The 13,280-nt window shown below is 47.7% G+C and overlaps 1 protein-coding gene across 1 annotated transcript; it reads left to right on the top strand.

Annotated features, from left to right (window-relative positions):
* Positions 1 to 341: 341 nt before the first annotated feature.
* On the top strand, positions 342 to 13,210 carry CASP9 (caspase 9). Its single transcript, XM_067567491.1, has 10 exons — positions 342 to 1,108; positions 2,092 to 2,305; positions 4,036 to 4,125; positions 5,240 to 5,274; positions 6,931 to 7,107; positions 7,839 to 7,928; positions 8,895 to 9,042; positions 9,628 to 9,807; positions 10,435 to 10,544; positions 12,606 to 13,210. The coding sequence occupies exons 1-10, from the start codon at positions 827 to 829 to the stop codon at positions 12,696 to 12,698; spliced, it is 1,419 nt and encodes a 472-aa protein (XP_067423592.1). The 5' UTR covers positions 342 to 826; the 3' UTR covers positions 12,699 to 13,210.
* Positions 13,211 to 13,280: the final 70 nt, after the last annotated feature.

Here is a 13,280-nt window from a genome sequence, read left to right as displayed (position 1 = left end):
CCGCCCCGCCTATCGTCGTCACCATAGAGACGGCGCGTTTTTTACGTCACTTCCGCTCCCTGTTCCATCCGGTCACGGATCATAGAGAAGCGCGGCGCTCCGCAGGCTAGCGAGTACCGTCCTGCGGAGCATGACGGGATACAAGCGAATAAGCACGGGGGGGGGATGCGCTGAGCCCCGGAACCACTTCAGTCTCAGCTCGAGGCCTCAGATGACGTGACGTCATGAGGAGGCATTGGCCCATGTCGTCACAGCACCACGTGACGGCGTCTGTCATGGCGTCAGGCCCCGTCCCCATTGCTCTGAAGTCTTGTCACGGGGTCTCCGTGATGCTGCGTCAGGACGAGATGTCATCAAGGGGTCAGGCCCCGTTGCCACAGCGACCTGGCCCAGTCTGTCACGTCATGTGAGGGGTCGGCCTGGGCTAGCACCCTGTGAGGATGCTGTCGTCTGTAGGCCTTGTTAGGCGGTCCGGGTCCGGGTCCGGGGGAGGGACACACACAACCGGTACTGACATATAGCGAGGGGGAGGCAGGAGGATACCATAGCAAGGTGCGACGGGGGCTTCCAAAACCCCGCGGAGAAGGTCGATTCGTTTGGGGTGGGCCCTGCAGCCGGACGGGTCCAGGGAGGAAGGGAGGGCGTGGCGAAGGGGAATGATCCTGCAGACGGAGCTGGGGTAGAAGGGGAAGGAAGGAAGGACCCGGGTCGGTCCTTTGGGGATCCGCTCCGCAGGGCAGGGCAGGGCAGGGGGTTACACGCCCCTTAGGGATCAGGCAGGGCCCTAGAGGGAGTGGAAGCAGAGGGTGAGGCTCCTATAGTCCCTATGCGAGCAGAGGCTTCCGGGATCCTCCTAGGCCCCTCCGAAGGGGCCGGGCCAGGCGGTTCCCGGAAACAGGCGGAGCATCTCGCCAGTCGTCTCCTGCCTGCGGCTCCCCGGGGCCGGGAGGGGACCCAGGGTGGGTCCCCGGGCTGGATGGAGGAGGCTCAGCGGCTGCTGCTGCAGAGGAGCCGCCTGCGCCTGGTGCGGGAGCTGCAGGTGGCTCCGCTCTGGGACCTGCTGCTGGACAAGGGCGTCTTCACCCAGGACATGATCGAGGAGATCCAGGTACGTCCCTTCTCTGCCCAGTCCCGGCCCGGCCCGGCCCGGCCCGGCCCGGGCCTGCACCTGGGGAGCGTCTGTCCGGCCCCGCTGCACCCTGGCCCCCCCACCCGCCGCCCTGCCCTGGCCATCGCCACCCACCCTGCTCCCCACCTTTTCCTCCCTGCTCAGCACCCCTTGCCCTGCTTCTCCATGCCCTGGGTTAATTGCATCTTCAGCCCCATGGCTAGAGATCGCAGTGCAGAAGACAACGCACACCCAGCCCCCACTATCACACCTGGGGTTTGCACTCCCCCCTTACTGTAGGCTTGCTGGTGAATTTCTGTTTCCTGAAATTCACCCAGCAGTGGCAAGACCCTATTGTCAGGGCACTGAGCTGCAGCCACAGACCATCTGGCAGGCTGTAAACATCTGAACTCTTACAGCAAGTGACAAAAGCTCTAGGTAGTTTCTTGGATTTCTAATTAATCCTTTCTGGGTTATTGGGAGCCAAGGTCACAGAGCTGCTGTGAAATTTAAGCTTTATGACTGTGAGCTGGAAGGACAACATTGAAATTAAAGTGGCATAATCCTGACCATGGATGAAGGCTGGGTGTTAATTTGTAACAAAACCGAAACCAAAAAAAGTTATGATACAGTAGAATCTGTCCTATCATGTGGGAGACAGTGTTGTCTAGTGATTGAGGTGGAGGACTGTGGATCAGGTGACCTGGGCTTTATACCTCATTGCCACTAACATGCTGTCTGACCTAGGGCAGCTCCTCTGTGCCTCAGTTTCTGCGCCGATCTTCTGCTGTTTGGGAAGACTGAGCAGTAATAGGCCCTGGAGCTGCCTGGCTAAAAAGGCAACACCTGATCAATTTATGTTCTGTTTACATCTGGAATGTCCCCTGGCCCCCCGCATACTCAGCACCATGCTGTTTAGAAATGCTGGACTGCCTTGCCCACTGGATGCTAATGTTTCCTGTCTTGGTTTTGCTCTGCTATAGAGAGCAGGTACTCGAAGAGACCAAGCCAGACAGTTGGTTACAGATCTTCAGACCCGAGGAACACAAGCTTTTCCTGCATTTCTCTCAAGCTTGCGAGAAACTGGACAGAATGACCTTGCCGATTTGCTGAGTGAAGGATACAAAGTCCCACAGTTGCATCCGGTTGATATAAAACCAGTTGAAATTGGTTTACGGGGTGGAAAGGGTGAGACGTGTAAGTATCAGCGGTGGTGCTATTTTCATAATAAATGGCAAAATTGGATACAGCAGTTGTAAAACCTGTTGCTGGGGAGGTACAGGAGGCTGGCTAATAGCTTGTGAAATCTGATAGCCCAGATGTCTTCCAGAATCATTGATTGTATAGATTACGGCACACAGCTACTGGGAAAATATACTGTAGTGCTATCCAATACCATGAAAACTTAATTGGCAGCAATATCCTAGTGCTGCTAATAACCTTAGAACTGCTGTTCTTGCAGGTAAGCTCCGCAGTTTCTCAAATCTGATCTCTGAGGCCACAAACATTTCTCTTTTCTGTTGGCAAGAGAGTGCGATCTAGTGATCAGAGAAGGGATTATGCATCAGGAGAGCTGGATTCCATTCCTTGCTTTGTCTCTTACTTGCTGTGTGTCTTTGGTCAAATCATTAATCTCACAATTCCCCCATCTATAAAATGGGGGTAAAACCTACCTACCTGTCAAAGGAGTCCTGAGGTTTAATTACTGCAAAGCTAAAGTGTGCTGAGATTCTTGGGTAGAAGGGACTATAAAGTATATTTTGTTTGCATTTGATGTGTAACTTGTCTAGCTATGCTGTTTTGCACTTGGATATATATTTATTAATATTTCTTGGATAGCTAGTTTCATTAACAACATTGGATTTGTCCAGTTTCTTTCTTTCGTTCGTTCGTTCGTTCGTACGTACGTACGTACATACGTACGTACTTATTCCTAAGGATTTGTCTGCACTTAAAACACTACAGTGGCACAGCTGCGCTGCCGTAATGCTTTATTGTAGACACCGCCTGTGTTGAGGGGAGGGATTCTCCCTTCAGCATAGGTAATCCACCTAGCTAGGTTGACAGAAAAGTTATGTAATCAATTCTAGCGCAGTCTATGTGTGGACTTAGGTCAGCTCAATTACGCTGCTCAGGGGGTGTGGATTTTTCACACCCCTGAGTGATGTACTTATGTCAACCTAATTTTCTAGTGTAGACCAGGCGTTTTATAGAGAGTTCTAAAAGTGTTACAAATAGTTTCATCAAAAGCTTCCCTGAAGAGTATCTGCTCTCACTCAGACAAGTTTGATACGCAGGACAACAGCAGAAATGTTGCAAAGACATTTGGCACTGAGGACATCAACACAGTAAGGCCTTAAGAAAGGCAAAGCGTCTGAAGCAGGAGAGAGAGAGGAGTCTTGGGATGTCATCTGAGAAGAAGGGGTGGCAGGAAAGAAGATGCAAAATTGGGATTGGGAACGGGAGATGCACGGATCACGTAGGACAGAGGACATGAAGGTGTGAGAATTTAGTATGGGATGTAAGCAGGGGCAGAGTAGAGAAAAGTCTTTTTTATGAAGGGCTTGGCCTTTTTAAGAGGCTTTAATGATTTGGGTGGGGTGTCAGGGGGAGGTTGTAAGAGGACAAGCCAGGAAGGGGCAGGAGCCCTCCATGTGTTGGCGAGAACACATTTTGCTGTGTGCTCACAAATCCTGTCCCTCTCACTGATGAGTCCGGTACTAGCCTCAGAGCACACGGTGCTAATCAAAGGCTTACAGGGGGAAAGTACAACTGCTGTCCCAGCTCCACGCAGCAGGGTGAGAGGCTCAGTTACCGGCAATCAGCAGTGCTCCAACTGGATCCTCCTGAGAGAGGCCTGCTCTCTGCTTCAAATGCTTTTATCGCTTGCAAACGTCGCAAAGCCCAGATGTCTCATACCTTTACAGATGAGAAGGCTTCTGGATATTTGCCTGCCCCAGTCCAAGCGGTGACTGAGAGATGCCAAGAGTCAGCTCTTCCCAGTGCAGCGACTCAGGGTAAGCAGTCTCCGCTAGCCAATTCCTGGCCTAAATCCTCTCTGTCCTTCATTCCTTGTCCTCTCTGCCCATATCTCCTGGAGGTCCCTTCAGCCCATCTTCCTTTGGGATCATCAGTGTGGCCTACATGTTGTGCGAATCCTTCTGGATGTAGCACCCTCTGGAGTGTGTCAGTGCTGCTCTGTAACTCTGCTGGAGACACTCCCTCTGCCCTGCTCTTACCTCTCCCTGCAACCTTTGGCCCCAGGCTGGGCTGATCATGCTGCCTACACGTTGCTCCCATTCCCTGCTAGTCCAGGCATCTTTCCTGAGTAATGATGGATTTTTCCCCCTGTGTGCAGTGACTAGCAGCCACCTGTAGCTGTTTCCCTCTGTGAAGCGGGTATCTCTGTGCATCATTACTTGTATCAAATCCATAGTGTTCATGCACATTTCTGGCTAGTGTCTGGGAACCTCCCAGCCATTAAAAAGCACCCAGAGAAGAAAATACTGAGACTAAAATCAGATTGAAAATAAAGGCTCTGTCATGACGGATCCATCTGTCGAAGGTCTGATTAATGGGAGAGATGCAGCCACTAGAATACTAGTGCCATGGAATTGTTGATTTAAGATGGAATGTAATCAACCTGAACAGCTACATGCTGTCAAAAGTAAAACTATTTTGGGTTGTAACACAGATTGTTCCAATGACTTTTATAGGGCAGGCTAGCCTGCTGCTTAGGAGAGGAGAGAAGGTATTTTAGATGGTAAGCCTATGAGATTTATTTCCCATCCAATTCCGTTATGACAAGTAGTGTCCAAATTCATGACTTTGTGGTCAATACTCTTTGACAAACAAAGTCCAAAGCCATGATAAATTAATCTCCAGAACTTCTCTCTCAACATCTGCAGTCCAGTTATGCATGTAAAGGAGCAATCAGATAGTGAAACGTTTCTTTCCTGTGTGTGGCAGAGGGTGAGGAGGAGTTCAGGTGTGACGGAACACGTTAAGAAATGGATCAAAGCATTGGAAATATTGACATTAATATTAATCCCATTAAGCAGGGGCCAACATTTAACAAATGTGAGGTGGGTGGCAGAGTGTATGTCACTTCTCTCTCATCATGTGTTGTAGGTTCTGCTGCAGACACCAAGAGGAACTCGGATATGGTTAGTGTCCTGTTTTTACGTACATTATTTTTAATTCTTCCTGACGCACCTCCTTTTTCTCCCCCAGTCTTACTCACTTTGCATCCCATTTTCAAAAGTCAGAGGCTCTTAAGACTCAGAATTACAAAGGTATTTAGGTGCCTAAAGATGAAGACGGGTGCCTACCATAATTTTCAAAAGCATCTATGTAGGTGAGGTGCCTAAGTTCCTTTGAAATTCTATGGGAATTAGGTGCCTATCTCACTAGGCCCCTGTCATCATCTTTAAATGCCTAAATACCTTTGTAAGGTTCTGTCTATGTTAGAAAGCATTTGCTGGCATAATAGGCAAAAGAGCTTTTTTGCCGGTATAGTTTATACCAGTTCCTCTAACAAAATAAGATATAGCAGCAAAAGGACTTTTGGCTGGTATAACTGCATCTGCACTAGGGCTTTTACTGGTGCAGCTATGTCAGTTATTGGTCAGTGATTATTCTCCCACCACCCCAACCAACAGAGCTATGCTGGCAAAACTTTTAAGTATCAAGCAGGCCTAAATCTGGCCCTTTGTGCCAAAGTTAATGGGATTTAGGTGCCATTGAAAATTTTTGCCTGCAGACCCAGTAACTTGCAATGAGCTTATTTATGGTTTATTTGAATCAGATTCTTCTGTGTTGTTTAAAAGATAATTTAAATCATTACCGGCAAATGTGGCTTTGATGTCCAGGTGTCAGATCCAGCATCCGAGTCCTGCTGCTTTGATTGGGCCAGCTCAGTTCATGTAAGAACAATTGTCACGCCACATTCGCTCTTTTAATTACATTAAATACAACATAAATATGACCCATAAAATACAGCCAAATATTTTTCCCTAAGCAATTACCATCTAGACAACTACTAATTACCTAGCACAGCACACCAAGTATTTGGAGAGTGGGTATTTTGGTTTTGTAATTATACTGTGAAATATACTAATAAAAAAACCCCAATAACTAAAATGTACTGCACACATTCGTGCAGCATGACAGGTACAGTTTAAGCTATATCAGGAATACAGACACGCCTGTTAGGAAAGTGGAGAACAAATTCAGCCCTGAAGGAAGTCGAAGGAAGTCAAAGGAAGTTAGTTTGGCCCTGTATCCATTTCAGTCAAGACCATGATTCTGCTGGTCCAGTTGACTTCAGTGGGACTGTTTGCATGAATAAAGTAAAGCTGGGGGAGTGGGGGATTTCTGTAATTTATCCCTTTGGCACCTTTCTGCTATAGCTGGGCTTATGCAGGTTGAAAGTTCTACGTAGCTGGAGGTTTGATATCTGTCACACTGACACTTGTTCAAAGACAGTTTAATCTTCCTGTTCCTTACTGTCTGTCAGCTGGGCTGCCGTGTGTAGGAAGAAGCCCACCTTCTGTTGAAACTCATTCCACTTCTAGCAGGCTGCGCTACGTTATACCAGGGGCTTGTATTGACTCTGATAGGGAGCCATGGATCCCATTATCCATCCCTAATCCTGGGCAAACAATACAATGAATTCACAGAAGCAATAAAATGAACCTAATGAAAGGCTGCATTTTTGGTTCTGAGTTGCATCCCACAGGGTTAGCCGGCGGACAGTCTGAATGAAAGGAGGTTTGATTTAATCTGTCTGCTGACTGCTCCCCTGTGGGTGTGTGTGCCAGGTTTATGTTCTGAAAGCTGACCCATGTGGATACTGCCTCATCATCAACAACGTCAATTTCATCAAAGAGTGTGACCTGTCTTCTCGAGAGGGCTCCAACATAGACTGTGAGAAACTGGAGAAGCGCTTCAAGGCACTGCACTTTGAAGTCCTGATCCGACGCGATCTCAAAGCTCAGGTAGAAGTGGAAGCATCTGGCGAGAGCTGAGGGATTAAGAGGCTACGCTGCTAGGGGAGATTTGGTTATAGCATGAGTAGGCATACCTGCGCTAGCTTCAGTGTCACTAGTGCAGGTAACAGCCTGTGCTGCTACGTCTGAATTACAATTAAGTGCCTGAGTACAAGCCTGTCAGAGAGCCTGCGTCAATTCGTGGGTGTCTAGCCCTCACTGACGTCCATGCTGCCACATCTAGACTGCTACTGTGACCCGTGCTAGCTGGATTAAAGCTGGCATGGGTATAATCACACCTTCGCTTGCAGTGTGGACACACTCTAAAAGTGTTGATGGAGGCTGACAATATGTACTCCAATGTTAAAGGCACATAACTGTGAAGAAAATATGGTGGGTCTCCCAGTGGACTCATGTCAATGTAACAAAATTGTCACCATGCTTGGCACTGATTTTAACAGCCCTGTTGGTAAAAGAGAGGGCAAGGATTGACTGGGTCATGGAGCAAGCGATAGGCCTGCTCCCCTCCACAGAAGCAGTGTCCCCAGATCAGTGTTGAGCAGTACAGGGAAGCTGGCCTGTGCTCCTGTGTGCATCAATCTCTGGGGAGCTCAGTCCGACCCTTTCAGCAGCATGACCCTGACATGGGATTGATCAGGGGTAGGACTAAAGGTAAAAGTTGCTAAACTGGCAACTGAAAAATGAGACCATCGAATGCTGACTTTTGCAAATGTGTGTAGGAAATTGTCGGGGAATTGCAGCGCCTGGCTAGGCAGGACCACAGCGCTTTGGACTGCTGCCTGGTGGTGATCCTCTCGCACGGCTGTCAGGTAGGAGGATCTGCACTCTCGTGCACATCTCCCCATGCTTGGGGGAGAAGCATGCTCCTGAAAAATGTGTTCCCTGGGCATCGGAGTGGGGACTGGTTTCTTCTCACTCCTGTCCTGATCTCAACCCATGGACATAGGCCAGTGGGGCCTCTCCCTTCTAGGCATCATGGTATGGAGGTGCGGTTGCCAAGAGAATGGATGTTGTAACTGCAGTGCTGATCTAAGTAGACGGGATGGTGGTGGCTGCCCGGTCACCATGTATGACGGGGGGCCCTCCCCTGGTGGTAAGCCTGGTGGTTGCTTTATGGCTGTAAAATGTTGTGGTGAGCTGTTTTCTCATGCAGGTGACATAAGCTAAATAAAACACAAGCTCTGTCCTACCTTCACCTGACCCTGCTTCTGTTTCACCTTCCTGAGCACCCTGTGCCCCTAATGACCTTCCTGGGACAAAGCTGATTGTGGATGAAACAGTGCAGGGAGCCTAGTGCTAAACAATGTTTTGTATGGAATAATTCTACATCAGCCAGGGAAACTTCTGTGGACCCTTGAGTGTGTGTGTGATTAGTAATAATGAATACCTGTATTACAACCGCACCTAGCTAGAGGAAATGTGGTGAAATCACAGAAAGAAGAAAATGTAGGGTGGCTGTTCAGAAAACATTCAGATTAGCCTATGGGGCAGTGTGGAAATGAAAGCTGACAGATCCCAGGTTTTTGGGGGAAAGTGGGGGACTATGGGAAGATCAGGAGCATGGGTTCTGGAATGTAGACTCCTTAAAATAACTTATGAGTTTTCTTTCTCCTGAACTCACATCCCAAATCCTCGTAAGTACCAGGTTCAGCCCGGCATCCGTATACAAGGAAAGACTTTTAAAATGGAGGTTGTTTATCCTAGGGGATTGTTGTGACTCTCTTGGGTTGAGCCATTGCCTTTGTGTTAACAGCCAATGGATTTTGCTCTTTCAGACCAGCCATATTCAGTTTCCTGGAGGCATTTACGGCACGGATGGAAAGCCCATTCCAGTCGAAAAGATTGTGAACTTCCTCAATGGGACCCACAGCCCAAGCTTGAGAGGAAAACCCAAACTCTTCTTTATTCAAGCCTGTGGTGGAGGTGACTATTGGCTTTAGCTCTGCTGGTCCTTTGCCTTAGAGGCTCCTTCAGGAGGAGAAACAATTGCCTGACTTGCTCCTGCATTGGCCGTTAGGGTAGAATAGTTCTATGTCATTTCTTTCTTTTGCTGTTCATATTCCCTTTTCTCAGGCTGCCTTTGCCTGCTGTCTGCCCCGTAATCTTACGGCTTAGACCATGCACTGTTTGGCCAGAGAGAGTGAGGTTTCTGAACACTGAGCTATTAGAAGTCACTTCACAGCTGGAGGTGCATTCTGCTGTAATGGAGCAGTCTCGACTGATTGTAAGAAGCTTTGGGCGGAAGGAAGTAAACTGGGGCAGCTCCTGGATGGACTCTGGCTCTGTTGATTGTTTCAGTTCTCTGCCTTTGGCTCAAAGAAGTTGGTTGGGCATGGATAGTCTCTGTGCTTGAGTGAATTGCAGGTGGCTCCGAGTCAGCCACTGTAGCAGAAGATGAAACAAAAGGCTCTTTTAGTTGAAGGACCGTGCTTGCTAATGGGGTAGAGGGAACCATTGCTTATTACTTATGTATGTGGCAGAGAAGGGTTTTCTGGTTGCTTCTTGCAGAGCAGAAAGACCGAGGATTTGAGGTGGATTCTGATTCACCTGTAAGCCAGCCTCATGGAGGCTCTGTAGAGTCGGATGCGACGCCCTTTCAGATCCACCCCCGTAACCTGGATGAGCCAGATGCGGTCGCCAGCTTACCCACAGCCAGTGACATCTTGGTGTCCTATTCAACTTTTCCAGGTGAGACAACAGAAGTAAAGCACTGGCCTAGCAGGGAGGCAGTGGATAGAGTACTGGCCTGGGGTTCAGGAGACTTGGGTTCTGTTCCTGGCTCCGCCATTGATCTTGTGGGAGACCTTGGACAAGTCACTTTCCCACCCCCTGCCTCAGTTTCCCCATCTGTAAAATAGGGATAATGATATTGATCCCCTTTGTTAAAATGCTTTCAGATCTATGAATGAGAAGTGCAATATAAGAGAGAGAGGAATTATGATGTATTCTTACTTTCCCTCTTTTAAAGCCGTAAAGGACCTATTCTTTGGTGACTCTGCATTTATCATCTGAAAATCTCAAAGACCTTTGCCAACATTAATTGAGCCCCTCATCTGCATGAGGCAAACAATTTTTATCCCTATTTTACAGATGGAAGAAACTGAGGCACAGAAAGGTTTTGATTTGCTTCAGGTCAGCCAGTGAATCTGTAGCACTGGCCACACTCCCTCACAAAGGGCAGGGGTGTTCCAGTGCTGGGTTTGGAAGTTCTCCATAGGGGGGATTCCCCCAAGTGCATCTCCTTACGGAGTGAGGAAGGAAACAAAGGACTGCTTGTAGGGAATGAGTTCCTTACTTTCCCTGTGTTCTCTGAAGGTTTTGTCTCTTGGAGGGATACACAGAATGGCTCATGGTACGTCGAAACGCTGGACAGCGTACTTGAACAATATGCTCACACTGAAGACCTGCCAAACATGCTACTGAGGGTAAATGTTCCTTTTTCTGACTCTTGTGGAACGTAGGCATTTGTCTCTGCATTTAGTCAGGTGTTAGGCACTTAGGCCTCAGTTTTCAATAGTGACTAGTGATTTTGGGGTGCTTCACTTTTGGGCGGGGGCCAACAAGAGATGGCCTGAAGCGGCCTGATTTTCAGAAGGAGCCGAGCACCTGTCCTCTGAGAAACTGGCCCCTTTCAGCTGTCGCACTGAAAATCACAAGTCACTTTTGAAAATACAGGCCTTAATCCAGGAAGAGTCCATAGGCGGCCGGCGGTCCAAATCCAGACCGCCAACAGCTTTTCCCTAAACCAGGGGCACGTCAGGGCTTGGGGCTTCAGATGAATTCAGAGGAGCATTTGCAATGTGAAAAATATTTCTCTGGAGTCCAGACCTTGACCAAGAAATCTGGACATTGACAAAAAATAATTGACTACCTGTGCCTTAATCTTTGCCTAATGGCCTGCCCTCACCCTGCCTCAGAGCAAAGTACCGTCTGTCCATCCTGTCACAAAAAAGCCAAACTGAGCAAACAGCAGCAGGCACAGTGGTAAGTGTGTTGATACAATTTCCTGCTTGGAGGGATAATAGCAAGGAAGACATGGTTGCATTTGTGATGTTTAGAGTTCTTCATCTTCACTTTTTGGCTTTACTCTCTCTGCTGCTGTGGTGGTTTTGATTTGTCTCCTGGAACAACAGGCAGTCTGGATAACTACCAGAGGCATGTGTGAATGTTACTTTTTCATCTTGACTTGTGATTGATGTAATTGCATCTTAATTATGTGCATGAAATGTAAATGTATGTTAATGAACAGTAAGTTGGAGTATATACTAATTTCGGGAATGCAGCAGTTCTCAGAAATAACTCTCCCATATTGTGAATGATGGGTACAGTGTTTTAGAAATAATAATAGCAATAATTAGAAATAAAATACTAACCTATCAAACAATCTTTTAAGGGCATTCCTTCCATTGCTGCAGCCCTCATACACTGCAGTGAAATAGTACAGAAGCCCATTGGGGTCACTATCAAATGCACCAAGGTTTTTGCCCCGTAGTACCCAACAATAATCATAATCATTCACTTACCAGAAATTGTGTACTGTGCATACACCTGCAACTCAGGTAGGTGAGGGGAGGTGATTGTTTTGTCCTTCCAAGACTGGGCAAGAGTAGGCAAATTTCAGCTGTTTTTTGAGTAACCAATGTGTAAAGAAGCATCCTATTTTGTCTTCGAAACAGGAAAGGATCATTGTTCTCACGACCTCCTGGATCTAATTCTGCACCAGTTGAAGTCAGTGGCACAACTCCCATTGATTTCAATGAACTTGTGCTCAGGCCCTCTAATTCTCAATTGGCAAATAGCAGTCAGTCTGGAAAGTGCATGCTTCGAAATCGTTCAGTCCAAGCGGAGTGTGTTTGGGGAGGTGATGGGGAATCTTAGCAAATACAAGAAGGGAAGGAGGATTATTATAATGCAGGCATCTATGTAACCTTAACTAGGGCATTCTCTGCCTACCAATGGCATAAAGACCTTTCTGTTTTGAAAGAAACTGCAGGAAAGTGTCCGCACAAAGGAAATGACTAATCTCTTGTGAGCAAAGGAAAGGTTATTTCTGATTCATAGAAAGAACTGCATGTGTGGGCTGGGCAGTGGGGGAGCAGGGTACAGGCATGACTGCTCTCAGGCAGCCTTCAGAGATTAGCATTTGAGGAGGCGCATGGGGGCGGTGGAGTGGCACTCAAGTGTTTTCGAAGGAAAGACTTACTCATGGGCTCTTTGGTGAAGCCAGTGCACAGGTTTTACACAAGATCTGCTCTGGGATTCTTTATCGTGCCCTGCACTTCTTCAGAGTTGTCTTAATTCTGCCAGCAAAAACCCCTTGCTTTATAAATGTTAATCCTACCCAGTACCTCTCCTCCCCCTTCCCTAACATATACAGCTCTATTCACTGTCCTGATCTTTAACTGCGTCTCTAGCGCTGGGAAAGGCTGTGCTACAACACTCTCAACCAACAAACTAGCCAACTCCTTGGTTTTTCTCTTTCCCAGGTGGCTCATGCTGTGTCTGCTAAAGGAAGGTACAAGCAGATGCCAGGCTGCTTTAACTTCCTCCGTAAACAATTCTTCTTCATGGCCAAATAAAGCTCTGCCTGTGAGGTCTCCGCCATACACCTGGATAGTTGCCAAGAGGCTCGAAGAGATTCTGTGGAGGCCATTACTGCTCTGAACCAATGCGCCTCTTTGCCTTCATCTTTTCATGGATTCATTTATCCTTGGAAACTTAATGTGTTCACTCTGTCATTACTGTGAAATAGACGTCTCACTTCCTGCCTGCTCAGACTGGGATTAGCAACTTCCTGATTTCAGACAGACAACAAGGACTGCTCTTCGTTTGGCGGTTGCAACCTTGGACTCTGTATTTCTGCTATCCAGAGGGCTGTGTCTATGGCCTTTTCAGGCCCTACTCTAGCTGTGATTATGGTGCCATCTACCAGGAGGTGTGACTGCAGTGTTGGCACTTTGTAATTACATTTGTGTTTACGCTTGTTGAATCAAAAATGCACCTGAATCAAACGAATCAGTGTTTTAGGGTGGGGAATAGTTTCACAGCATCTGGTGCCCTTTTGTATTAAATACCCCACTCTTTATATACAGTTTGTCTTGCTCTTTTTATTCTCGTTTCTTCTCCAGCTAGCCTGTTGGCCTTTGACGTCTCTCTTAGCT

This window comes from Emydura macquarii, unplaced genomic scaffold (assembly GCF_026122565.2).
Source record: "Emydura macquarii macquarii isolate MOO-44397 ecotype Brisbane River unplaced genomic scaffold, CSIRO-AGI_Emac_v2 contig_2768, whole genome shotgun sequence".
Taxonomy (NCBI): domain Eukaryota; kingdom Metazoa; phylum Chordata; order Testudines; family Chelidae; genus Emydura; species Emydura macquarii.
This window is presented reverse-complemented; position numbering and strand designations above follow the sequence as displayed.